The 27,048-nt window shown below is 34.7% G+C and overlaps 1 protein-coding gene across 1 annotated transcript; it reads right to left on the bottom strand.

Moving 5' to 3' along the window:
- Nucleotides 1-18,135: 18,135 nt before the first annotated feature.
- Nucleotides 18,136-25,605, bottom strand: LOC149150071 (putative polygalacturonase). The gene is made up of 5 exons (XM_089442689.1): nucleotides 25,273-25,605; nucleotides 22,954-23,074; nucleotides 22,694-22,868; nucleotides 22,517-22,587; nucleotides 18,136-18,979 (listed from the first exon to the last, which is right to left on the bottom strand). The coding sequence occupies exons 1-5, from the start codon at nucleotides 25,603-25,605 to the stop codon at nucleotides 18,324-18,326; spliced, it is 1,356 nt and encodes a 451-aa protein (XP_089298815.1). The 3' UTR covers nucleotides 18,136-18,323.
- Between the last annotated feature and the right edge of the window lie 1,443 nt (nucleotides 25,606-27,048).

Below are 27,048 nucleotides of genomic sequence, written 5' to 3'. Positions count from 1 at the left end.
GGAAATTTTTACTGCAGATAAGGAGATCTTCACCAGAGTCCCAGTTCGGGTTAGGTTGTACTCTTTACCTCTAGATTACTAGCTACCTTCGACCCTCAAGCTTATAGGAGATACGTTGGGGAATTTTATCAAAATATAGGAGGCAACACTTCAGGCAAGATACACATCGTATGCCAAAGTCGACGTGGAAATGGATGTTTCTGGTGCTTTTCCTAGAGCATTCAAACTAGAATTTAGAGATGAAATATGGTTATAGGTTGCGGACTATGAACATATTCCCTTTAGGTGTAGATGTTGCCATGAACATGGCCACCTAATCAGGGATTTCCCTCTGAATAAATCGGAAGAACAAACAAAAGAATCAGAATGAAAGGACGATGATGCATTTGTAAAACCCAACCTAAGGGGAAGGGAAAATTGAAAACATCAATAGATAAATCAGGGAGGGAGAAAAGCACACAAGAATAGTTTTCCAATTTTGTCAAAAGAGAACCCAAAGAATCATGGGGTTGAAGAAGAAAAAATTAAGGAGCCAAAAGGGGGCAAAGAAGAGGAAATTTTACAACAGATAGAAGATATTGGGAAAAACATGGACACCCCAAATTTGTCAAAGGATTTTTAAGGAGACATGGAGATGACCCCAATAAAAGTGGGAACAGAGGACCTAACCCAAATCTATAGGAAATAATATAAAGAGAAGGAATCAACCTTCAAAATATGGTGGAAGAAGCCAAAAAATAGGGACTAGAAGCCATCCTAGCTGATCAAATGGATAGGATCCAATATCTATACCTAATGAGGGATGAATCTAAAATAAGAGGTCAAAAACGACCACATACAGACATAATCGAGATGAGCTTTAAGGAAACGAGATCCCCAACTGTATTGGCGCCATGACATAGCCACCGGAAAAGAGGGACAAAGTATAATAGTGTTTCCCTCTAGGAGTTATGAGCCATTTTGATTACTTCGGGTAATATGAGAGCGTTAAGCTCACAACCTATTAATCGTAGTTAATCATGAAAGTTTTAACATGGAATGTAAGAGGCATAAGCAGCCTTAGGAAACAAATATTTCTCAAGAAGAATATCAAAATGGAACAACCAAACCTTATTTTTTTGCAAGAAACAAAGTGTTCTGCAGATAAAATTAAATACTTAAGTAAAAAAAAGAGTAGGAGGTTTGAGGTCACATAGGTCGCAACACATGGTTCTACAAGGGGATTGGCAATCTATTGGAACCCACAATCTATGATTTTACTTGATGCAGAAGTGATGAGGTCTTATTTATCGGTGGAAACGCAAATTATAGGGGCTCTAGGATGACTCATGTTCACAAATGTTTATGGGCCTCAAAGAATAGAGGAGAAGCTCAAACTCCTTCAAGATCTGAGAGAGATAAGAACTAGGAAAGGAAACCTCCCTTGGTTTCTAGGGGGAGGATTTCAATATGATAACCTCCCTATCAAAGAAAAAGGGGTGCCAAAGACGTACAAACATGGATGTTAAATCTTTTAAGGATTTCATTTAGGAGGCTAATCTAATTGACATGGACATTGTCAATGGTTGCTTTACATGGAGAAATAAGCACAGAGGGAAGAATAAATTTGTGTCAAGACTTGAAATATTTTAAATATCGAAGGATCTACTGATGAGAGGGATAGATGCAGAAGAAAATATCCTTCCCTGCAGAGGATGAGATCATTGGTCAATGATATTAATGATCACGATGTTAGGCACCCCTAAAAATAGACCATTCAGATTTGAGGCATTCTGGTTAGATCATCCTACCTTTATGGAAAATATCCAACAATGGTGGGGAGAATTATTCCCAGTTAGGGGCTCCAAGATGTATGTATTACAGACAAGGTTAAAATAATTAAAATTTAAATTAAATTAGTGGAATAAGATGGAATTGGTAATATCTTTAAACCAAAAAAGGACTTACAACAAAAGATGGAAACATTACAACAGAAACTTATCACCGAAGGAGATTCTGATGAAAGAAGAGAAGAGGAGATGGAGCTTTTGAAGTAGTGGGAGGAAAGATCCAAACAGGAGGAAATTCTGTGGAGACATAAATATCAAGTGTTATGTCTTAGGGAGGGTGAGAAGAACACTAGGTTCTTTCACTGTTCAATGATTGAACATAGAAATTCCAATCGAATACTCTGGATTAAGGATGAGAGGGGGCACGCGTATGAAGCACATAAGGACATTGAACAAGTCACGGTTCAACATTTCCAAAATATCACAAAATAATCCCAAGTGGATAGGAGGGAGGATATTTAGAGGATTGTTAGGCACATCCCTAAGATGATCCCATAGCAACATAATAAGAATTTAAATAAGCATGTCTCCATGGAAGAGGTATCCCAGGTTCTAAATGAAGGTACCAACAGTAAAGCCCCTAGACCAGGTAACTTTACTATTGACTTCTTCAAAACGTGTTGGGAAATATTTAAAACAAATTTATATTAGGTGGTCGCGGGCTCTCAAGGCTCAGAAACTATCCTGAAAGCTTTAAATTCAACCTTTATTATCCTTATACCAAAGGAAGAAAGGGCTAGTACTCCAGATAAATTTAAGCCAATAGACCTATGTAATGTGTTATATAAGATTATATTCAAGGTAGCAGTAAACAGGATGAAAATTCTTCTTCCATGTTTGATCTCAGAAGAAAAATTTTGGTTTGTTGAGGGAAGATAAATATTAGATAATGTTATTCTTGTAGATGAGATAGCTCACTCATTAAAGACCCAGAAAAAGGCAGGTACGATTATTCAACTATATTTGTCAAAGGCCTACGAAAATATAAGTTGGGAATATATGGAATTGGTACTAGAGGCGTTTGGCTTTGATAATCGATGGATCAGTTGGATTATGGCCATGGTAACATCTCCCAATTTTTCAATCCTATTAAATGGGGCCCCAACAAAACCTTTATTCCCATCCTAAGGCATATAGAAAGGGGACCCAATGTCTCCCTTCCTGTTTATCATAATGATGGAAGGACTGGGGAGGGAAATTGTTGCTACAAATAGAGAAGGTGATATAAAGGGCCTTAATCTGCATGAAGAAGGTCAGGAAATAATGCAGCAACAGTTTGTCGATGATACCATTCTACACAGTATTCCTACGGTAAAGGAGGCACATTCATTTAAGTTAATCCTAGATACCTTTACCTCGACATCAAGTATGGAGATAAATCAGTCTAATTCCATGATTGTTTTATTTAATGCTCATATTTCTATCCATAGGAATTTAACTACTCTATTAGGTTTCGCAAGAAAATCCCTCCCATAAAATTACCTCAGGGTCCCTCTAACGATGCAAGCCTGAAAGAAGTCCAATTGGGAAAAGGTTATATCAAACCTTGAGGACAAGATGAAACAATGGACTGTCAGAGCCCTAATCCTAGTTATTTTTCTGATTCTAACAAAGACAATGCTACAAGTTATTCCAAGGTACATGTTATCTATCCTCCCGACTCCAAAGGGAGTACTACAAAATATCTGGGACATCTAGAGGAACTTCCTTTGGCGACGGGAAGTGGTGAAATGAAAATGGGCACTAGTGGCCTATAATACAATGTGAAAACCGAAAGAGGCAGATGGGATAGGCCTTCATGATCCAAAGATAACCAACTAAGAAAATGGAGCAAAATTATGGTGGAGATGGTTAAAGGTGTGTCGTCACCTTCGGAAAGGCTATGGAAATCAAAATATGCACCTAATTTCCATACAAAAGAGTTAGTCTAGTTATCAGGTTCCACTAAAGGGCCAGCAATATGGAATTTAGCATGAAATAATGGAGGTATCATATAAAAACACTACTTCTGGGAAACAAAAAATGGAAAGGAGACTCTATTTTGGGATGATGCAGGGTAGCAACAAGCTAAGTTAAGCAAGGAGGAGTGTCATCCCTTCAAAATAAGCACAAAAATCTGGGGTATAGAGATGTCTACCAATTCTACGATCATGGACTGGAAAATAAGAAATGGAGGTGATGTATTTTTAATATCTTTCGATAGCTAGCCCAGAATGACTTAGTTATTCAACATCTAATGGAGGAACTGAGAAAATGAAGAATTTTGTTCAATAATGACTAGGACTAGCTTAGATGGGGGAAAAACGAAGACGTGGAGTTCAATCTCAAGGAAACCAATGTGAGGGACATACTAGTACAAATGATCCATCGTGGAGAAAATTATGGATGGTGCCACATTGGCCAAAAATTAAAATTTTCATGTGGTTGATTTTACACTGGAAGGTCCTAACCTAGGACAACCTTATAAAGAGAGGATTTATAGGTTCCTCTTAGTGTTTCCTCTGCGAAAATGCAGAAGAGGACCTTAATCATCTACTCAACACCTGCAACTATACGAAGGCACTATGGGACTGGTTACCTTCATTATTTCGGCAACCATACCAGAGCCGAGAGAGCATACAAAAAACAATAACGAAATGGCAGGTGTGTTGGGAAAAATAATGAGGGGGGGGTGAATCAGTATTTAAAAAACTCACTTAAACTTTTTTTTTTCTTACTCTTCTTTCTATACGCGAATTTACTGAAAGAAACTTGTGTATATATGAAACTGTTATGCAAACAACTATCATATATCTAGTTAACTTACTTTTCAATTAATTCATCATTTATTTGTCTTGAACCAGTGTATCAGAACCTCATTAAGAATTAGTTAAATAGTAAATATGTGCAGTAAGAAAAAAATAAACCATCACACATAAGCGACACACATGAACACCAGGATTTTAGGTGGAAACCCAATTTGGGAGAAAACCACTGTTGTTTTTGTCTTTGTCTTCTTTTATTATTAAGAAAAACTTCTTACAATGTTGTACTAGTGTAGACTCATACCAACACGTAAGAACCCACCTGCAGAAGGCTACAACCTTCTCTCATTCTCCAACACCCACTGGAAGGGAACTCCAACCCCCTGATATCGTTTATCGACATCCATTGGAAGGGAGCTCCAACCCTGTGATATCGTTTACCAACACCCACTAGAAGGGAGCTCCAACCCCCTGATCAAATTTACCAATTACCACTGGAAGGAGGCTTCGACTTCCTCACTGAAGGCTCCAACCCTCCACAGCTCTGTGGACCATGTTTCGTAATTTTCATATTGGATCCACCTGAACCAAAACATCAAATATGTAGGCCATGTTTCATCAAATTTTTAGACTTGACCCACTACCATCATTTAAGTCCAATACCAAATATCAAAACTGAAATTGATCGCTGCAACAAATCACTATATGATTAAACCAACTGAATCAACCAATCACTGAACCAACTAAGACCCAAATCAATAAACTTATTCTCAAACAACCAAAGCAATTAGATCATTGTAACTAGAATATCAATATTGAACCCAAACACTGCATCAAATCACTGAACCAACTGAAAACCCTAATCAATAAAATATCAAAATATATATGCTACTTTACTTTAGCAAATCCACATGTATACGCAACTTCCTTGAAGCATACCTATATACAGATCTCAAAACATTGAACCCTGAAACTGAATCATTATCATTCTGAAAAAAAACATTGAGTTACACCCTGAACCACTGAATTACTCTAAAATAATCACAGAACCATCATAGATCTTCAATCACATACAACTAGTAGCATCATCACTCTTCAATCAATCAATTCAACTTCAATCATCATTGTTAAACCCAGATCATCAAGTAAGACTTCATTGACAAACAACAAAAACACATCAATACTGATTAGACTGATCAAATATCTTACTCATAAAAACCCTAGCTTATATATGTGCTTTCCATAAAACACTTCCATGTGTATACATGCTCTTCAGGAACCAAACTTGTGTACAGATTTTTCCAAAGTGCTGAATCGACATGTGACTTACCAACATTAAACCCACATATGTACGCACCTTTCAGGTTATCAAACCCACATATAGATATGTAACTATTGACTTATAGCTTCGCTGCACATCAAACCTTCAGAACAAACCCATCTCTTGACATACATAATAAAACATGTGTCAAACATAAATATTATAGATCAAATCAATCCATTATCAATATAGTCATTTCAGATCTATTGGATCTGATCCATCATCAAATTCTCAGGTGCATACTTAGTTTCAGATCAAACAATTCATTAATAGCCCATTACATGCACACTTGCTTCATATCTAACTATGAAATATTCATCACTTGCACACCAAAACACTTTGATCTTAATCTCCTTATATAGATTAGGCCTTATTAAATACCACAGGTCAAATCCTTAGTAATGTCGATGGTATTCTTAGATGGGATCAAATATCCATTTTCGCAATCATTACTATGGGTCAATACCATGGTAAAGATCCCTATTATTTAGGTGCAAAAATTGTTCATGATTTTTCTTCTTGATACCCACATATGTACGCGGCTTTGCTTCACAGAACCCATGTATATTGATCAAAACACCATTTTCATCATTCTTTTGTATCTAGACTACTATGCCTTTGACCAAACTCTTTGTCACATGTGTACTAGCTTGTAAGAAGATCTTGTTAGTGTCATTTTGATAAACTTCATCAAGTAGGTTTCCATCAAGGACAAAACATTTTTCATAATGCCAACAATCTCCCCCTTTGGAGTTGATGGCAACCAATGTGGTGTTTAGTTACCAAACATTTGTAGATACCTATAGATATTCCAAGCTTCTCTCCAAGCAAGCTTTCTTCAAACACCAAGCTACTCTCCCCCTTTGACATCAAGGGCAAAGGGCTAACCAATATTGTAGATCACGGAAATAAGTGTTGTTGAATACTGATCACTATATGCGAACCATTCTCCCCCTAAGCACATGCTGATTGTTTTGAAGATATACAAGGAAGTAACTAAACACGATCTTTCCTATCATCAATAACTTATATTGACCAATCTCCCAACATAGTATGGTTACATATTTGACTCAACATTACATCAAATACCTAACATAAGTTGACATACATAATTGACTTGACCCCAATAGTTCATTCATGACTAAATATTACAATTAGCACATCGTAGCTCATTACATTATCTTTACATCAAATGATAGATGTGATATTTATAACCAAGACAAAAAGTTGGGGTAGTCTTCAGTACAATATACGATATAGGTTATGTACTATAAGCATCATACAATCAACACCATGAACCTCATCAAAAAGGTAAGTCACCAACATGTGTTTCTTTAGCAGCATAATAAAAAATCATAATGCCAACAATGTACTATAAGAAGCAAGGAGAAATGCTCCCCCTGAACCTGTGCCAACTGTTCACTGTCAGATCAACTTATTCATTAGTCAGGTAACTTCATTAATCAAGGCATCAATGTCATATTGGAGCAACTCATAAACCATAAGTATCTGAGCATCAGCAGACTATATCTAACTAATATCAGAACCAGCAAACAATACTTGTCAGAAGCATATCATAACTTTTCTTTGAGTTGGATCTACTGATACTTCATCACAGGGAAACATACATGATTGTAGGGATCAAAATACGTGTATATACATGAATGTGCTTCATCAAATCCGCATATAGACAATAAATTGTAATAAATTTCATTTTCAGCTCCCCTGAACATGAAAAATTGGTCATAATGATTAACGGAGTGATGAAGCAGAGACCACTCCTAATTTTTGTCTGAGATATTCAAAGGAATCACATGGAAGAGGCTTTGTAAATATATCTGCAACTTGTTCTTTTGAGGGAACATACTTCAGTTTAATCTTTTGTTCAAGCATTTGTTCTCTCATAAAGTGATATTTGATTGGAATATGCTTGGTTTTTTAGTGCATGACATGAATTTTAGAAATCATAGAATGTGAATAGGTGGATAGCAATTGATTTGAATATTCTGCAATGTTTGCATCATCCAGAGAAGTTTTGTTCAACGAGATGAAACAGTAACATATTCAGCTTCTGCAACAGATAAAGCAATGGAGCTTTGTTTTTTGTTGAACCATGATACCAAGTGGGGTCCCATGTAGAATTCTCCTCCACTAGTTCTTTTTCAGTCATCAATATTTCCTTCCCAATCTGCATCTGTGTAAGCATGAAGAGTAATATTTGCATCTTTGGGATACCATAAACCAAAGTCTTGAGTTCCTTGTAGATACTTAAATATTCTCTTGATTGCATGAAGATGAGTTTCTTTTGGATTTTCTTGAAATCGTCCAACAATTCCAACTGCATGCATCTTCTTCCTGTAAGATAAAGTAAGCTTCCGATCATAGATTTTTATTATGGTTGGTTGACTGGGGGAGAATCATCATGTGAACTAAGATTGCATCCTATTACCATTGGAGTGCATACAGTTTTGTAGTCTTCCATTCCATATTTCTTCAAAATATGCTTGAGGTACTTTTTCTGTGAGAGGAAGATACCATTTTTTGCTTGTTGTACTTGTAGACCAAGAAAATATGTTAGTTCACCAAGCAGGGACATTTCAAATTCTTTCTGCATGACAAAAGAAATTTTTTGACTCATGGATTCTTCATTTATTCCAAATATGATGTCATCTACGTAAACAACAACAATTAAAATTTTATCATCATCCATCTTTATATATAGATTGTTATCTACAGACCCCTTAGTGAAACCTTGTTGATGAAGATACCTGTCAAGACGATAATACCATGCACAAGGAGCTTGTTTTAGCCATATAATGCCTTCTTGAGTTTGCAAACAAGTTTTTTATCATTTCCCATAATGAACCCTTCACGTTGTTCAATATAGAATTCTTCTTCTAGGTCCCCATTTAGAAATGTGGATTTAACATTCATTTGATAGACCTTGAAATTATGAAAGCTTGAAAAGGAAAGAAACATTCTTATGGCTTCAAATCTGGCCACAGGTGCAAATTTTTCTTCAAAGTCTATTCATTCTTGTTGTACATAGCCTTTGCACACAAGTCTTGCTTTGTTTCTAATTACCTCTCCATTTTCATTTAATTTGTTTTTGAATACCCATTTTGTCCCAATAACATTTTTATCATGAGGTCTCGGTAAGAATTCTCATGTATGGTTCTTTTCTATTTGTTCAAGTTCTTCATACATAGCCTTCACCCAACATTCATCTTTGCTAGCTTGATTTACATTGTGTGGTTCAATTGTGGATAGTAAGGCTAGATAACTAGAAGTTCCAACAAGGGTTCTTCTAGTTTGTACTCCAGCTTCCTTATAACCTAGAATTTGAGATTCTAGATGATTGTTCTGAACATACCTTGATGGATTATTTTCTGATGCTTTTCTACTCTCACTTCCTTCTTCTGATGCTTCATTGATTATTTCTCCAACATTCTTTTGGTTTGTTGTAGGAGTATCTTCACCATCTATTAGTTCTTCCCTTTTAGTACTCGTGGATGCTTCATTAATCGCAACATCAATGCATTCAACAATATTTTGAACTTTTATTGTAGCATTTATATCCTTTGCTTCTAGAGGAGTATCCAAGGAGAATTCCTTCATCGGCTCTAGCTTCAAACTTTCCAAGTTTGTCATCATTATTCTTTATGTAACATTTGTTTCCAAAAACTCTAAAATGTTTAACAGTTGGAGGTTTACCAAACCATAGTTCATGAGGAGTTTTGTCACTATTTACTCGAACAAGAGATTTGTTGAGGATACTTATTGTTGTGTGTGTTGCTTCCCCCCAGAAGGTATGAGGTGTTTCGAACTCATCAAGCATGGCACGTGCCATTTGTTGGATTTTTTTGTTCATTCTTTCTGCCACTCTGTTTTGTTGAGGAGTTTTAGCTATAGAAAATTGCCTCTTGATGCCATGTTATTCACAAAAGTCGAAAAAATCATCTGATATAAATTCTCCTCCTCTATCAGATCTAAGACATTTGATTTTCAAATCTAACTCATTTTCTACTAGAGATTTGAAGACTTTAAATTTATCAAATGCTTCATCTTTATGTTTTAATAAGCCAATCCAACACATGCGAGTAAAATCATCAATGAATAATATGAAGTATTGTTCCCCCCAAGGAGACTTCTTTCTCATAGGACCACACAAATCAATATGAATAAGTTCAAGTGGCTTACTTGAAGTACCTTCTTTGGCATTAAATTGCACTCTGGTTTTCTTACCGAATTGACATGATTTTCATATGGTACTTTCTGGTAGAGAGATGTTAGGAAAGTCATGAACTTCTCCCATTCTGTTTGACTTATGTAGTTGATTGAAGCTTAGGTGTCCCAATCTTTTGTGCCAGAGCTAGCTTTCTTATGATTTGCTCAAGTAACAATGTTCTAAACCACCTTCCAAAACATAGACATTACCTAGAGTTCTCATTCCCTTTATTATGATTTTACCTATATCGATATTCTGAACCACACAGTTCTTTGATCTCAAATAACCTCATGCCCTTGGTCACACATCTAACTAACACTCAATAAGTTATGTTTTAATCCATCAACAAACAAAACATTCCCAACTTTAACTTTTTCTTTCAGAAAAACAATTCCTTTTCCTTTGATAGCAGCAGGTGAATTATTTCCAAATGTTAAATTCTTTTCTGTATTTATTTCATTAAAGGACATAAACTTACTTTTATCACATTTCATATAATTTGAGCATCCACTATCAATGTACCATAGATTTTCTTGATCTCCTGCATATAAATCTAGACCACAGTTTTCAAATTCCATTATCTTCATTTTCCATACCTTAAATGGTGTTCTCCTATGTTCATTCTGAGGTGTTGATCGCATTTTGCTCTTGCATTCAAATTCTTTATGCCCAAATTTATTGCAAATGAAACATTCAGTTTCATATTAAAGTGGTGAGAAAGTATTGTAAGAGTATTTATTTACCCAAATCTCATTCTTTTTCTTTCTTGCTTCTCTAGTCATGATAGTTTTGTAAGCAACACACTAAGCAACTTGCAACCAAAATTATGACAAGTGAAGCATTAACCATTAAAGTAGGAGTTTTTGGGAGTATAGTACCTTCTTGTGTAGTTTTCCCTTTGATTGTAGTAAGGGAGATTTACCTGAGAAGTGTTTGATCCTTTATTCTTTTGCTAATGGCTGGAGTTTTGTTGACTACTTCCTTTTACTGCATTGAGATAACTTCTTGTACCTATTTCAGAAGGCTTTACAGTCTTTGATGATTCTCCATTGTATCCAAGACCTGTTTTTATGAGAGGAGAGCATTGCACTTTGATGATTTCATCTAAGGTTTCATATCCTTTAGAAAACCTAAGATTTAGACCTTTTGTTTTCTCAAGTTCCTTCCTTAGACTTACTATTTCTAGTTCTAACTTTTCATTATGCTTCTCCTTTTCTAGGATTTGTTTCTTTAGAGCTTCTTCTGCTAGTTTAGCTTCTTCCAAATGAATTTTAAGTTGAATTATTTCTTCAATAAAATTATCCTTTTCTTCTAGGGCATCCATAAAAACATCATGAGTCTCATCAATACATTTATCTTCAAATGCCATAAGTAATTGATATTCTTGATCAGAATCACCTTCTTCGCCATTTGAAAGACCATCACTATCTTCGTGAGTGTAGAAGCTTCTTTTGTTTTCAATATTTCCTCTAAAAATTTCTTTTTTTGAATTCTTCCCTTTCTCATGATTTTCTCTATAAGGACATTTGGCAGCATAGTGACCCAATCTACCACAAGAAAAACATTTGAAAGGAAGCTTACCTCTAAATCTACTAGTACCTACTTGAAGTTTCTTCATGAAATTTGCCTCTTCTTCATTTGATACATAACCTGGTTCCTTAAGTTCCTCCCTTTCTTTTCCTTTAGAAGTAGCCTTGAATGCAACTTCTCTAATATCCGAGGGACCCCATTTTCTCATTTCATAGGCTGTTAGAATCCCATGAAGTTGTTCAACAGTAAGGTTCTTCAAATCCTACATTTCTTCAATGGAAGAGACTTTTGAATCGAATTTTGGAGTTAGAGACCTTAATATTTTCTCAACCAGAGATGATTCTTTTACTTCGTCACCAAGATTTCTCATTGAATTAACGATCTCATCTACTCTAAGAAAGAAAATTGCAATGCTTTCATCATTATGCATTATGAAAGTTTCATATTGAATTCTAAATGTTTGAAGTTTGGCACTCTTTACCTTGGTGTCACCTTCATAAATTTGGATGACCTTATCCCATATATCCTTTGCAGTATTCAGCTACATAACTTTGACAAATTTTGATTCTGCCAAGCTTCCTAACAGAGCATTGACAACTTTTGCATTGGTCTCATACTTTTTCTTTTCCGCTTCATCTGTGGGAATGGTAGATGGATATTGATAGCCTCCTTCAACGATTCCCCAAACATCAACTCCAAGTGATTGTAGGTAAGCTCTTGTTCTGACCTTCTAGAAAACTAGATTGGATCCATTAAATAATGGTGGTCGGATGGATGTTGCTCCCTCTTGGTTGCTCATCTTGATGAATCTTTCTTCAAGCGATCAAGCTTCTTTTGAAGGACCTACTCTGATACCAATTGTTGGGAAAAATACTAAGAGGGGGGGTGTGAATCAATATTTAAAAAACTCACTTAAACTTTTCTTTTCTTACTCTTCTTTCAGTATGCGACTTTACTAAAAGAAACTTACGTATATACATGACTCTTATGCAAACAACTAGCATATATCTAGTTAACTTACTTTTCAGTTAATTCATCATCTATTTGTCTTGAACCAGTGTATCAGAACCTCATTAAGCATTAGTAAACAATAACTATGTGCAGTAAGAACAAAATAAACCATCACACATAAGAAACACACATGAACACCAAGATCTTAGGTGGAGACCAAATGTGGGAGAAAACCACCACTTGTATTCTTTTATTATTAAGAAAAACTTCTTACAACGTTATATTGGCGCAGACTCATACCAACACATAAGCACCCACCTACAGAGGGCTACAACCTTCTCTCTTTCTCCGACACCCACTGGAAGGGAGCTCCAACCCCTTGATCTCATTTACCGGCACCCACCGGAAAGGAGCTCGAACCCCTTGATCAAATTTACCTGCTACCATTGGAAGGAAGCTTCGACTTCCTCACTGAAGGCTCCAACCCTCAACACCTATGTGGACCACGTTTCATAATTTTCATACTAGATCCACTTGAACCAAAACATCAAATCTATAGGCCACGTTTCATCAAATTTTCAGACTAGACCCACTACCATCATTTAAGCCCAATACCAAATATCAAAACTGAAACTGATCACTACAATAAATCACTCAATCATTGAACCAACTGAATCAACCAATCACTGAACCAACTAAGACCCAAATCAATCAACTTATTCTCAAACAACCAAAGAAATTAGATCACTGTAACCAGAATACCAATATTGAACCCAAACACTGCATCAACTCACTGAACCAACTGAAAACCCTAACCAATAAAATATCATAATATATACGCTACTTTACTTTAGCAAATCTACATGTATATGCAACTTCCTTCAAGGATACCTACGTACAGATCTCAAAACATTGAACCCTGAAATTGAATCACTATAATTCTAAAAAAACACTGAGTTACACCCTGAACCACTGAATTACTCTAAAATAATCACAGAACCATCACAAATATTCAATCACATACAACTAGCAGCATCATCACTCTTCAATCAATCAATTCAACTTCAATCATCACTGTTAAACCCATATCATCAAGTAAGACTTCATTGACAGACAACAAAAACACAACAAGACTGATTAGACTGATCAGACATCTTATTCAACAAAACCCTAGCTTATATACGTGCTTTCCATAAAACACTTACATGTGTATACGCACTCTTCAGGAATCAAACCCACGTACAAATTTGTCCAAAGTGCAGAATCGACAAGAGCCTTACTAGCATTAAACCCACGTATGTACACATCTTTTAGGTTATCAAACCCGCATACATATTTGCAACTATTATAGCTTCGTTGCACATTAGACCTTTAGAACAAATCCATCTCTCAGCATACATAATAAAACATCCAGACATAAATATTACATATCAAATCAATCCGTTATCAATATAGTCATTTCAGATCTATTAGATCTTATCCATCATCAAATTCTTGGGTGCTTACTTAGTTTCATATCAAACAATTCATTAATATCCCATTATGTGCACACTTTCTTCAGATCTAACTATGAAATCTTCATCACTTGCACACCAAAACACTTTGATCTTAATCTCCTTATATATGTTAGGCCTACTCCAATACCACTGGTCAAATCCTTAGTAATGCCAATGGTATTCTTAGATGGGATCAAATATCTATTGCCACGCTCATTACTATGGGTCAATACCATGGTAAAGATCCCCGGTATTTAGGTGCGGAAACTGTACGCTCCTTTTCTTCTCCATACCCGTGTATGTACGTGGCTTTGCTTCACAGAACCCGCGTATATTTATCAAAACACCACCTTCATCATTCTTCTGTCTCTAGACTATTATGCCTTTGACCAAACTCTTTGTCACATGTGTACTAGCTTGTAAGAACATCATGTTAGCATCATGTTGAAAAACTTCATCAAGTAGAATGCCATGAAGGACAACACATTCGTCATAATGCCAAGAGGGTGCAGTATACAAAAAACGAGGTGGTGAACCTTACCTGGAATTTAATTCCAAGTTTCATCCTTTAGGAAATCTAGAAGAAGTGTAATGGACAAACATTTTGTGATAAGAAGCTCCCTATTAACAACCTGGGGGAAGGAATAAAACATCAGTTGAAGGAAACATTAATTAGCATGGGAAATCAACCATCATAGGAACAACCATGGCCCCAGGAAACGTGAACTCTGAAGTATTTTGATCTAGAATACCTGAGTGGGCGGGTCATTGGACAAGAGAGTGTCATCTTCAGTTGGGCTCCGCAGTTTGGTTGGCTCCCCTTGAAGGCTTCCTGAGGCTTAACTTCAATGAGGCATCGAAAGGAGACCCAGGAAAGGCAAGGGATAGTGGAGTCATAAGGGAGTAGACATGAAAAAATTGCAGAGTATATTTCATAAACCTGGTCCATGCGTCAAACAATGCAAAAGAATTCCAGGCCCTGGAGCATGGGCTGGAAATAATGATTCAGGAAGGAATGGTGAACGTTACTGTCGAAGGTGACTTCGCATTACCCATTCAAGTGACACGTAGGTTACAATGTGGCACATAGGTAAGTAAAGTAACATGGAACTGACACCTGACCTAGTTAATCCAACACATTCAAAAATGTCTAGAGGTGTTGAAAACCATGGAATTCACATTAGTTTGGCGATCTGCAAATTTGTTGGCGAATAGGATGGTAAATGAAGGGGTAGAGAATGTCCATTCACTAACCAATGAGGTGTGGGAGGAGCTTTTAGAGGGACAACTAAAGGAGGAATGCCAAAAGTTAGTGGAGAGAGATCACTCCACGTCATTAAGGTAGGTTGATAGAGAAGGGGTGGGCCCTAATCAGGACAGTGACTCACTATTAATATGAACGCATAATCCTTCATTATGGACAGACAGGTAGAGGTTAATTGGGATACAAGAAGGGTACGTGTCTGCAGTACAAGGATAGAGTGACAGTTGATGATGGGAAGGAGGGGATTTCCTCCATAATAGATCATTAGTGGGATCGACTCATTAATAGGAGAGTGTGGTGAGAGAAGTGGGAAGGTACAAAATCAAGAGGGGAAGCATACAGGGGAAGGATCAGGGTGATTATGATTCTATACAAACTTCTCGCGGGGGCGAATGAGAGGAAGGACATTCGTAAGTACACACGAACGAATAACAACATTGTTGGTAGGTCAGAGTTACTAAAAATGGAGAGGGAAAGTACTCAAATCTCGGTGAGGCAAGTCTCTTATGGGGTGCCATCTTTAAATCATAGCTAGGGAGCAGGCTTTGTCGACATAAGGAAAAACAATGAAAGGTGGTGTAATTGTGAGTTGGTGATAGTAATTTCTATGAGGGAAATTTAGTTATCAAGGAGTGCAATGGGTAAGAGTTTGAGTGTTGTTGGTAGTTTGAGAGGTAGGCCCCGAGCGTATGCTCAAGGCTTTGAGTCTGGAAAACGGACACACATGGAAGAAGCGACAAGGGTTGTTGCTAACAATTACCAAGCGATAGTCCCACAGAAAGGGAAGGAGATAATGGAAATCTGGGAGAGTGAGGTTCGAAGGTATCGCAAGGCTATCCCTAATGGTAGAATAGAGGAGGAAGTAGATTGGATCATCAACATAGGGAAATCTAGAACACAGACAACTATGTACCATAAGACCCTGGAGACTGCTTGGCATGTCAAGACTCTAGTGGGGAAGTTGCAACCGGAGACAGTGGAGGAGAAGAACAGGAGGCAACTCGAGACAGAAATTTAGTTAAATAGACCAGCCCCTGAAAGGAATTGAAGAGACTCTCAAGGGTTTGATTAACATAGACAAATTGCATGTTGGAAGAATTGGGGATCTTAACAAGATGTTCTTAATCTATCTAAAGTATACCCATAATGTGGGTATCTTGATGGGTGAAGAGATAGGAGATCTGGCCCGTCTGAGGAAGTATCGAGTTTGGGAGGCTAGCGTTGTAGGTGGTCATCCACAGACGACCCTAGAGGCTCCAACAGCAACTCTTGTGGAGGACCCAACAGTGGGGCCAATGACGAAAACAACTCCAAGCAAATAATATTGTGTTAGTTGATCATGGCGTCGACCAATCTTTTGCTTAGTTTCGTTTATGTTTATATAGGCAGTATTGTAGTTATTTTGTCAGTTTAGGTCTGAAGATTAAAGCTATATAGCTATTCAGATAGGCATACCTGTATATAGTAGTGGTGGGAAGGAGAACTTATTTTATTTGTATAAAGGATACCAAAGACAAAAAAAATCTGATAGCATGTCTAGTTAAATGTGTGATGAAGACTATTTCCTTCTACCACTAGTATGGTTTCCAATCTAACATACCAACTACTACTATGTGTTTATTTAGTAATACAATGAAACTTCACTGACTTACAATAAATAATTAAAAAAAAATCTCACCTATAATAATTAAAAAAAAAAAAACCAACTTTATTATTATCTTTCCCTTTGAAATGTTGTCTATTAAAAAATATATGTTATATATTAAAAGATATCAAATCTTTAGAAACTTAATGTTTCTTATAAATATGAAGTATTTTAATATATGTTATATATTAAAAGATATCAAATCTTTAGAAACTTAATGTTTCTTATAAATATGAAGTATTTGATATGATAAACATAAAATTTTACATAAATTTCCCGTCCTGTAAAAAAGATAAAAAGATATATATATATTGTGTATTAAAATATGTCGAATTCTTCAATATTTTTTTTTTCCCGGATGATGTGGGAAGAAATTTGATGAGGTATTTGATACCATATAAACTTAAAATTTTAATTACTAAGTCAACTGTATGGGGTTATCTTCCCTCTCAATATGTTCCGTTAAAAGATACATGTTTTGTACGAAGAAAAATCAAATTTTAAGTAATTAAATTTTATTACTATTTTTTTTAATGAGGTGTTCTAAGAAATTTGATCTCTCTGGCAAGAGATAAGAAGGTTCAAATGGATTTGTTCTAATGCAAGTGAGAACTAGCTTCATTTCGAATAAGGTTTTCAAGGTGTGAATATCCAAGGAGTTTTTACCATTCCACCATAGCTGTTCTTATCGCAGAGGAAGATGTTTTTCTACTCCTGTACTGTTCCCATTCTCATCCTCATTTCAAGTGTTATAAGTAAAACCAGATAAACAGAACAATAAAACTAACTGGGTACAGTGGCACATAGAGTGAATTGCAAACAAATGACCATATTTCAGCACTCTCTCCACTTGTAATATAAGATTGTCTCAGTATTGAAATGTTGTTAACTCAAACTATTTAGTAATTCAGTTTTCATTTCCAATTTAATAAGTGCATTGTATTTGTAATTCCTCATACAAGTAAATACAAGTGAATTTAGATTGTGGATACCTTATTAACCAACTTTGGAATTCAAAAGTCATAGGCAGTAGATATGCTGTGGCTCTTAAAACAAAAATTTAAACAGTAAAAATATGTAAAGTTTCAGGAAAGAATAATAAGCATTCTATCCAAATAATTATCCCTGGAAACAGTAAGCTCAATTGGTTTGAAGATCGTTGGCAACAATAAACTCTTCAAACCCCCTTTATTTGGGTAAAGAAAACGTGCAATTGAGACCACACAAGTAATTCATATGTAAGAGAGCTGAGGAAAGAGATTAATCCAGACTGATACACTTCACCTAGTGAATATATGAAATCTACTAATGAAAACTATGATAAGAGCGAAGGACTGGGACAGAGTGCATTCCCCTTTGCTGGTCTTTCCTCGAGTATGCTACATGGCTGTGGAACTACAGCATTTGACCAGCCCTGAATAGAAGTGCAGTTCCATGGAAGTTTCTTGGACTGAGCCATAGTAATGGTAACATTTGAGAGACAAATGTTTTTGAATGGAGCTTTATCAATGCCCTCCAAATCCCCTGCCACACTTACATTTGTTGCTACTATATTGCTGTAGCTAATCCTTTCTACAACAGGAATAGCATTTGGATCATAATTGTTATCAGGGTGCGAACCATAGGAACCTGTCATGGTAAATGCCCACTTCATATTCACCATAGTCATTCGATTGACAAATATATCCTTCACAAACCCACCTCTTCCTGGGGATGTCTTTATTCTTATTCCTGTTTCTGAATTGATGGCAAGGATATCTTCTGCTCGAACATCTTGAATTCCACCTGACATTTCACTGCCTAGTGCAATTATTGCACTTGTGGGTGAGATGCCAACAAGACGACGGATGACAATATGTTGACTGGGCATGCCAAAAGAAATTCCATATTCATCCCACCCACTCTTTATGGCAACTATATCGTCACCTGAGACGACATAGCAGTCCTCGATAGTCACATGTGAACAGGAATCTGCATAGGAAAGGGAAAACATATCAATTATCTAAGCAGCATGTATGGCATTTCTCAATGCTAGAGATGTCATAAAAAGTCTTAAAAGGAGTCCGTCCCTTGCCAATAAATTATAAGATTAAATTATGGCGAACAAATCACCCTCCAAACAAGTCAAGAAGTTATAGCAAGCAAATTACTTTAATCAAGCTAACAAGTCAAAATTTCACTTAAATATAACCGAGGCATCAGAACTTCACTTGACCAACAATTTTCAGTATAAAAGCCTATTTGAAGTTTACTTTGATATTACTTTTAGGAAGTTGGTCATATATTACATTATAAATACTTGTACTTAAACACGTGTATTTTGATCTTGGTTCAGGAAAATATAATATATATTATTATTATGAATCAAAATTAAAATATTTCAAGATGAATATGTTTAATTGTTATAGTGTAGAAGTGATTTATGGTGAAAATTGTATCATGAAAAGTTGTTTGAGATTTTGGATTAACACTTCACTCATTTTTAAAGACAAGAAATAATAATAATTAGTTAAATAATTTTTCTAGATAAATAAATTTATTCTAAAATATATTAGTTCTAAAATACAGTATACTAAAGTGAATTTTAAAATTGTTGTATTTCCTAGGTGATATATTGGACTTGTCACAATCTTTTCATAGTGATTATTTTTGAGTTGTTGATCAAGGACACGTGACATATTGAGATAAGGCTAGAAAGGGTTTAAATATGCTATGTCTCTCACCCCTTGCGTAAGTTATAATTTCTAATCAATAAAATTATATGTCCAAGGACACTACTAAATTTCTCACGGTATCGGAGTAGAAGACATGGGATCTGAGACTGTGATGCTTAAGAACTTTACATGTGAGGAGAGGAGTAGTTTGTTTCTGTAATTTTTCTGTTTTTCATTGTGAGATAATTTATTGAGATGACATTTACGTTGGAAGATTTGAATACAGATTCATGTTCTATATCCATGATCAATGAACGAAGAGGCCACCAAAGTTATTAATAGTTCGGAGCAATGAGGCTGGATGGTTTTCTCCAAGAACCTCTTGAAAGGTGGGCGGAGATAAGAAAATTCCTCTGGGTATGGTGAAGAAATCCTGAGGCATCCAAGCTTGAATTGGTTTTGGTGATCTTTGGACTGGTTTAGATGAGATCACTATGACTTGAAGGTAGAGGGGGTTTAACCTATGGAACCCTTGTTTGGTTGTGTATTGGTTTATCCCATGGGATCCCACATTCATGCTCAAAATATGGCACAGGGATGTTTAGGCTGGAAGAAAGAATCGTTTTAGTGCAATATATGGTCAGCTGGTACAAGGAAGTCCCTAACTTGGTTCGTATTATGCATATGTTATTATGTTTTATTCTTTATTATGATTAATGAGCACAAGTTTTGGCTTAATACGTGATTTTATGGTTGGTTTTCCATGGTTTGATTATGGTTAAATGTTGGTTACATGCATGGTATATTTCCTATTATATGATGTGCTCTTATTGATGATATTTCTCATGGTTTGACAAGTTATTGAATAGTCTATATGAATGCATGATCTAATATGTGTTTATTACAAATAGTATGAGAGGGTAGTGAGCCTTCTTGATGAACCTATCATGAAACTAATGAATAAGTGAATAAATATTCATTCATGACCTACAGGTACTATGTTTACAAAGTGTTTGTATAAATGATTATCATGTATTGGAAAATCTTAGACAGGAATAGAGGAAAGAATGAAGATTGAAGACTCCTACAAATGGTTGAGAGGCGTCTGGAAAGTTCTGAGCAGATCTGGGCAATTGACCTATAGGCAAGCCCTAAAAATATGGAACAGGCCTTCTAGCTGTACTCTCTTAATTGGGAAAACTCTATTCTAGCTACATGGAGGATGAATTGTGTGTGCAGTTGGAAGCCTCTAACTGCACTCACGAGTTTACATGTGTGTCGTTAGGAAGTAAATTTAAGGTGAAAATGGTTCCAACTCAGGGAAAATTTCACTAGCAAAAATTGTATGACAATTGGGTGATCATGTGTCTTTAAGTGATTTAGTAAGATCAGGACAATGGACCCCATTTCCATAAGTGCATCTTGGAGGTCATGCATAGTAATTCCTAGCTCATGTCTACCCTGGTGAGGTTGTACATGTGGGTAAATGTGGGGTGGCGTGCTATATGGTAGCCATTTCCATAAGTGCATCTTGGAGGTTGGGTCATGCATAGTAATTCCTAGCTCATGTCTACCCTGGTGAGGTTGTACATGTGGGTAAATGTGGGGTGGCGTGCTATATGGTAGCCATTTCCATAAGTGCATCTTGGAGGTTGGGTCATGCATAGTAATTCCTAGCTCATGTCTACCCTGGTGAGGTTGTACATGTGGGTAAATGTGGGGTGGCGTGCTATATGGTAGCCATTTCCATAAGTGCATCTTGGAGGTTGGGTCATGCATAGTAATTCCTAGCTCATGTCTACCCTGGTGAGGTTGTACATGTGGGTAAATGTGGGGTGGCGTGCTATATGGTAGTATCAAAGCAGGTTCACAACATTAGACCTCAAGGTAAAAATAGATTGTTATGCATACAGATCACATATCTATATATTTAGCATGCATTATAAAATAATAGCAGAAATAATAAAATAGGATTAGATTACATCATCAAATTTTAGAGAGAAATAAGATTAGTTAATAAATTATTATTAATGATTAATAAATTGATATTAGTTTTTTTATTTAATTAAAATAGTTTTTTTTTAATAAAAAATGAATATTAATCACAAAAACACCAAAATCCAATGCCCTTTGCAAACTCATTAAAATGTGCATATAATGACAAATTAAATTCTATGAATACTTCCTCTACCACCACCAGCCTAGATCTATATAACTCCTTATACATGTAAATTTTTCTTCAAATTATTAATCCAAAGTTATTAAATATAATAATATTATATTTAACATTAATATTAATATTAGATTTAATGATGTTTTTTACATGGCAGGATAACAAAATTTATAATAAAACTATATCAAATTAATATTTTCAAATATTAGAACTTTGACATGGAAATATGGAAATGTTTATATGTTTAAAGATTTGAATATATTTATAGGATACTTTTTTTCCTTGTAGATATTTATTTTACAAATATCTAATTAAAAGAAATATTAAAAGATTTTTTTTTTGTTGAATTGTATTGTAATTTTTTTTATCTATATAGTTATTTTCATTTTTATTTTGTGCCAATCTTAATTATTTTTAGCTATTTTATTATATATGTGAAATAGACATTCCTTTCTACTAGATTGTAAAATAAACCTCTAGATGCAATAAACAACTTTTAATCTATCTTTAGTGAGAAAAAAAAAATCATAAAACAGAGCGTAGGCTAGGCAGTAAGAGAGAGAAACTTTCAGCAATATCAGCTCACAACCATCATCAAAGTCTCAGTGCAATTTTTTTTAAAACCCCATAAAAATCTATAAAGCAACAGGTGATATAATAATTAAAAATATGAACACTAACCTGGATCAATTCCATCAGTATTGGGTGAATCAAGTGGTGCAAGGATAGTCACCTCCTTTATAAGCACATTACTGAACATTTCAAACACCAAATGCAAGTGCAATGGTCAAACCTTCTGCATAATTCATCAGAATAAAGCATTTCTGGTTGTATACTGTGATTGATATGTTGACATACCTGCTGTACACTGGGTGTAAGTTCCATGCAGGTGAGTTTATGAAAGTCAGATTTGAGATTGTTATGTCCTTAGAGTAAATTAATTCTACCAGGTAACCTCGTGTGTTTTCCAATTCATTTTGGTGAAATTTTTGCCACCAAATTGCTCCTTGCCCATCTATAGTACCATTGTCACCTGCAAATCCATTTAAGATGAATTAGAATATGAAAATGATCTCAATAAATAAAGTAAGAAGCTTGTCCGGAAACAAAATTGACACCTGTGATCACAACATCTGTAAGGTTATATCCATTTATCAGACTGCTATATCTTGGTCCTGGTGCATCTCTGCCTCTTCCATAGGAAGGCAAAGGTGGGATCAATGGCCACTCATTAAAATCCTGTACAATACATTATCAAAGTTGTCAGGAATCCCATATACACTAACTCGAAAATTAATATTATGTAACTCGTTATAGGACAAGATAAAAAAATTGTTTGGAGGATGTGGTTAAATATTTATGCACAGGGATTTGGTCTTTATAGGTTTTGTGTTCCAATTTTGTGGTCCAATTTTAACATAGACTGGATATACCTGAGAGCTAATCCAAACATGATTTCTTCCTTTGAAAATAAAAATAAAGCATAGCATATATATTTCATGTTTCTAGAATAAAATTGTTGGAACAGACTCTTCTTAGCACAGAAAGATTGTTATATTTTTTAAGTTAGGATATCAAATAAGGTGTAGTTGGTTTACTTTTCTTTATAAAAATTGTATATTTAATTATGGTAGCAAAAAAACCAAAATGTTTATAATAAAATTGTATAATAATAAAAAATCTAAAATAATAATCAATTAAACCATATGTAAATATATATGACTAAGTTAAGTTGAGGTAAATAACAATATGTAACCAGGAACTGTATATTTTATATATATATAATTTTATATAACATTTAATATAAAATAATTATTTTTTATATCATATAAACAAATTGATGAGGTAATGTTTTCACTGTGTAACCTTTAATGCATGTTTATAAAAAATCAGAGAGTGGTCACTGATGACCAGTTAAAGAAAGCATGAATTGAGTAGAAAGTTCTTCAAAAGCCTGTAATTGTGAGTGACTTGCTTGTACTTTAATCTGAATTTTTTAATCATAATTTTTAGTATTTAAAGATTTAAAATTGATATTTATGTATATGTATAAAAAATTAATTTTTATTAAGTTGAATTGATATTTAAATTTTTTTTTAATCTTTATGATTTGGAAAAAAATATATATATTTTTATATTTAATAAAAAATAATTAATTATATATATAATATAAGAAAGAAAAACCAATTCAAAACAAAATTATTTTAAACAAATGATGTAAAGCGACATAACTCCAATCAAATCATATTTACTCAATGTTTTCGCATCTTTAAAATTTGATTAAATATTTAAAAAAAAAAATTCAAATATATTTTGATATATATATTTCAAAAAAAATCAAATATATTATGATATATAAATTCCTTACGATTAAATTATTTATTTAATTTATAAATAAGTAAATAATTATAACATTAAATATATTATATCCGCATTATTGGCATAAATAAATCCCCCTTTATCAAATCTAAGCAAGTATATATAATTTAGGTAATTTAGGTAATTTTATAGTTATTTTATAAATAATTAAGTAATAATAAAATTATTAAAAAATAAGATTTAATAAATATATATTTAAGTTTTAAAAAAAAATTATAATTTTAAATAATTAAAAAAGAACATGGGTTTTTTAATTTGCAAATTGATTCCAAATAAAGGTCTTTCAATATCAATCTAAAATTATTATGGAATTATACATGTTTTTGTTAAATTTAAGTTTATATGTTGTGAATAAATATTTTTGTTTTTAGAATATAAATTTAAAATTATAATTTTAATGATGAAAATGTGATGTAATTGAATAAATTTTGGAAAAAAAAATTAAAAGCTATGAGCAATGGCATGTTTTTAGAGGTATATATATATATATATATATAACTCGTTTTGGTACAAATTGTTTTTAAATTTTAAAAAGTCAAAATTTTGAATAAAATAATGCCAGTATTAAGAATATATTGAAATTTGAGGATATTCCATTTGAATAGATGATTAGGAAAGAGGTAAATTGTTTGATTTTTTTAAATGTGTGTTAATATGAGGAATACTTTTAAATTTGAGGATTATTCAATTTGAATGCGGTATTTTTATTTTGATTACTGATTTACTGAATATTTTGTAATAAGATGGATATAATGTAGTCAATTATTTGACGGTTTTCATGTCTGTCTGATTATCTAATATTTGGGAATCAACAATGAAGATAAACTTAAGTGTTTGAATATGATAATGAAGAAAAAAAAAAATTATTATGAAGAAAAAAAAAGAAAATTGTTTGATGTTTTGATAATCAAATTGTGAAATAAATCAACCTAAGTTTAGTAAACAATTAACAACTAAACATACAGGTCAACATACTTGAGAGCCCATAATCAGATTCAGAGATATTCCGACCTCTGCAATCAACATAAGTTCAGCAGACAATTAACAGGTCGACATACCTGAGAGCCCAGAATGACAGCTTCTTTATCAAGATAAAGAGTGAAGTGATTTGTGAGATTGAAACTCCCGGTCAACCATCTCCCAGGTGGAATGTAAAGCTCGCCTCCTCCTTGTGTCGAGAATCCGCTGAGAGTATCAATAGCTTTGCGAAAAGCTTCGGTATTTACAGTGATCCCATCCCCCACAGCTCCAAACTGCTTAATCGATATGCTCTCCGCTCGGAGCGGACGCGTCGCATCACTGTAGGACCAGCTCCCGATCCGACATTCCACTTTTACCCCGAGCAATATCAAACACCCCAACAAAAGTAGTACCTGAAACAACTGAACCATAGTTTCTGTCAAAGGGTAAAGCCATTACAAGCAATACTCAGCAGGTTTCGATCTCACGACCCTGCATATTCGCAAGAATTGGGAAAAATTATCGAAGACGAAGGTACTTACATGGATTCTCTTAAAAGCCATCTATAAATAAGTCAGCCGTATTTTAAGTCGAAAAAATCACACTTGGAGCAACTTTCAAGCGTACATAATATTCTCAATTTACATCGCATTCAAACTCTATTTCAGTCACCTATATTTATAGACCTCCCTTCAGTCTTTATAGCCTGTACTGCATTCAAACTCTAATCCACGCCCCCATCTAAGGCAAAAATTTCGTCACACAGGAAAATTTATCAAATGCCCGCAATGGAAGGATGATCAGGTATGCCACCCACGTTCTGTGTTCAAAGTTTGACCTGTGACTACAAAAATGTACGTTTGTCTCGTACCGTGACCAAATTCCCGTGATCTTCCTTCCCCATTGGCCTGTTAAAAAGCAATCCTCTCAGATACTATGGCATGGATTTCATTTTCCGGGTGACTTGGATCTCATTTTTGTGATATCCCGAGCAACACGGGCGTAATGGATTGACGATGTCAATGTGGCTTGAAATTTTGTTGCATGATCGCTATCGGATCACTATACGTAAGAAATAGATAATGAGTATTATACGTGGCACCTGCGAATTGGTCTTTGACAAGGCTAAAAATATCAAAAGAATTTATGTCACAATCAATCTAGGTGTCAATTTTCGTCGATTTTCAGTTGAGCATTATCCGATCTTTAGCTAATAGATTAAGTTTGAATCTTCATTTAAGGAGAACGAGAAAGGTGATGGGTTACAGAAGTCCTTTTTATAGGTTTTTTTAATAGGAAATAAGAAGAAAAATAAAAAATTTCAAAAATTCACATTTTTTTTTACGGTTTTATTCTACCATGGAAACCATTTTTTGATATGAGGAAAGGCTTCAGGGTTCTTCAAACTATTCGCAGCGGAAGGTTTAAATCACTTTTGTTTTTAAGGAGAATGGGGTGTAAGCCTATGCAAGTATAGATGTGGTTCTACTCGTGAATATTCCCATTGCCTTAGATCTGCATGAGGTCAGAGAGACCAAGGTGTAGAGGATTATTCTCGATGGGTTCAAAGATCATTTCATACCCCATTTGTCAAAGAATGACACTATGAAGAAGATGTGGGATGCACTCATGAAGCTATATTAGAGAAACTATCATAGTCTAAATATGATGCTCAAGGACGAGATGCATGTCACAAGAATGTCCAAGGGGAGAGTGTGACATCTTATTTGTCCAGGCTGACACGGGTCAGGGCAGAATTTGTTGTTGTTGGAGAGACGATCATTGAGGAGGGGCTAGTGTATATAGCGTTGAATGGAATTTTGAAGCACTAGGAGGTGTTTGTCAAATGTGTTATGGGCCAGGATCACCTACCT

The sequence above is a fragment of the Pinus tabuliformis genome, chromosome 9 (assembly GCF_031772625.1).
Source record: "Pinus tabuliformis cultivar Carrire ecotype Pingquan chromosome 9, CPIR1, whole genome shotgun sequence".
Taxonomy (NCBI): domain Eukaryota; kingdom Viridiplantae; phylum Streptophyta; class Pinopsida; order Pinales; family Pinaceae; genus Pinus; species Pinus tabuliformis.
This window is presented reverse-complemented; position numbering and strand designations above follow the sequence as displayed.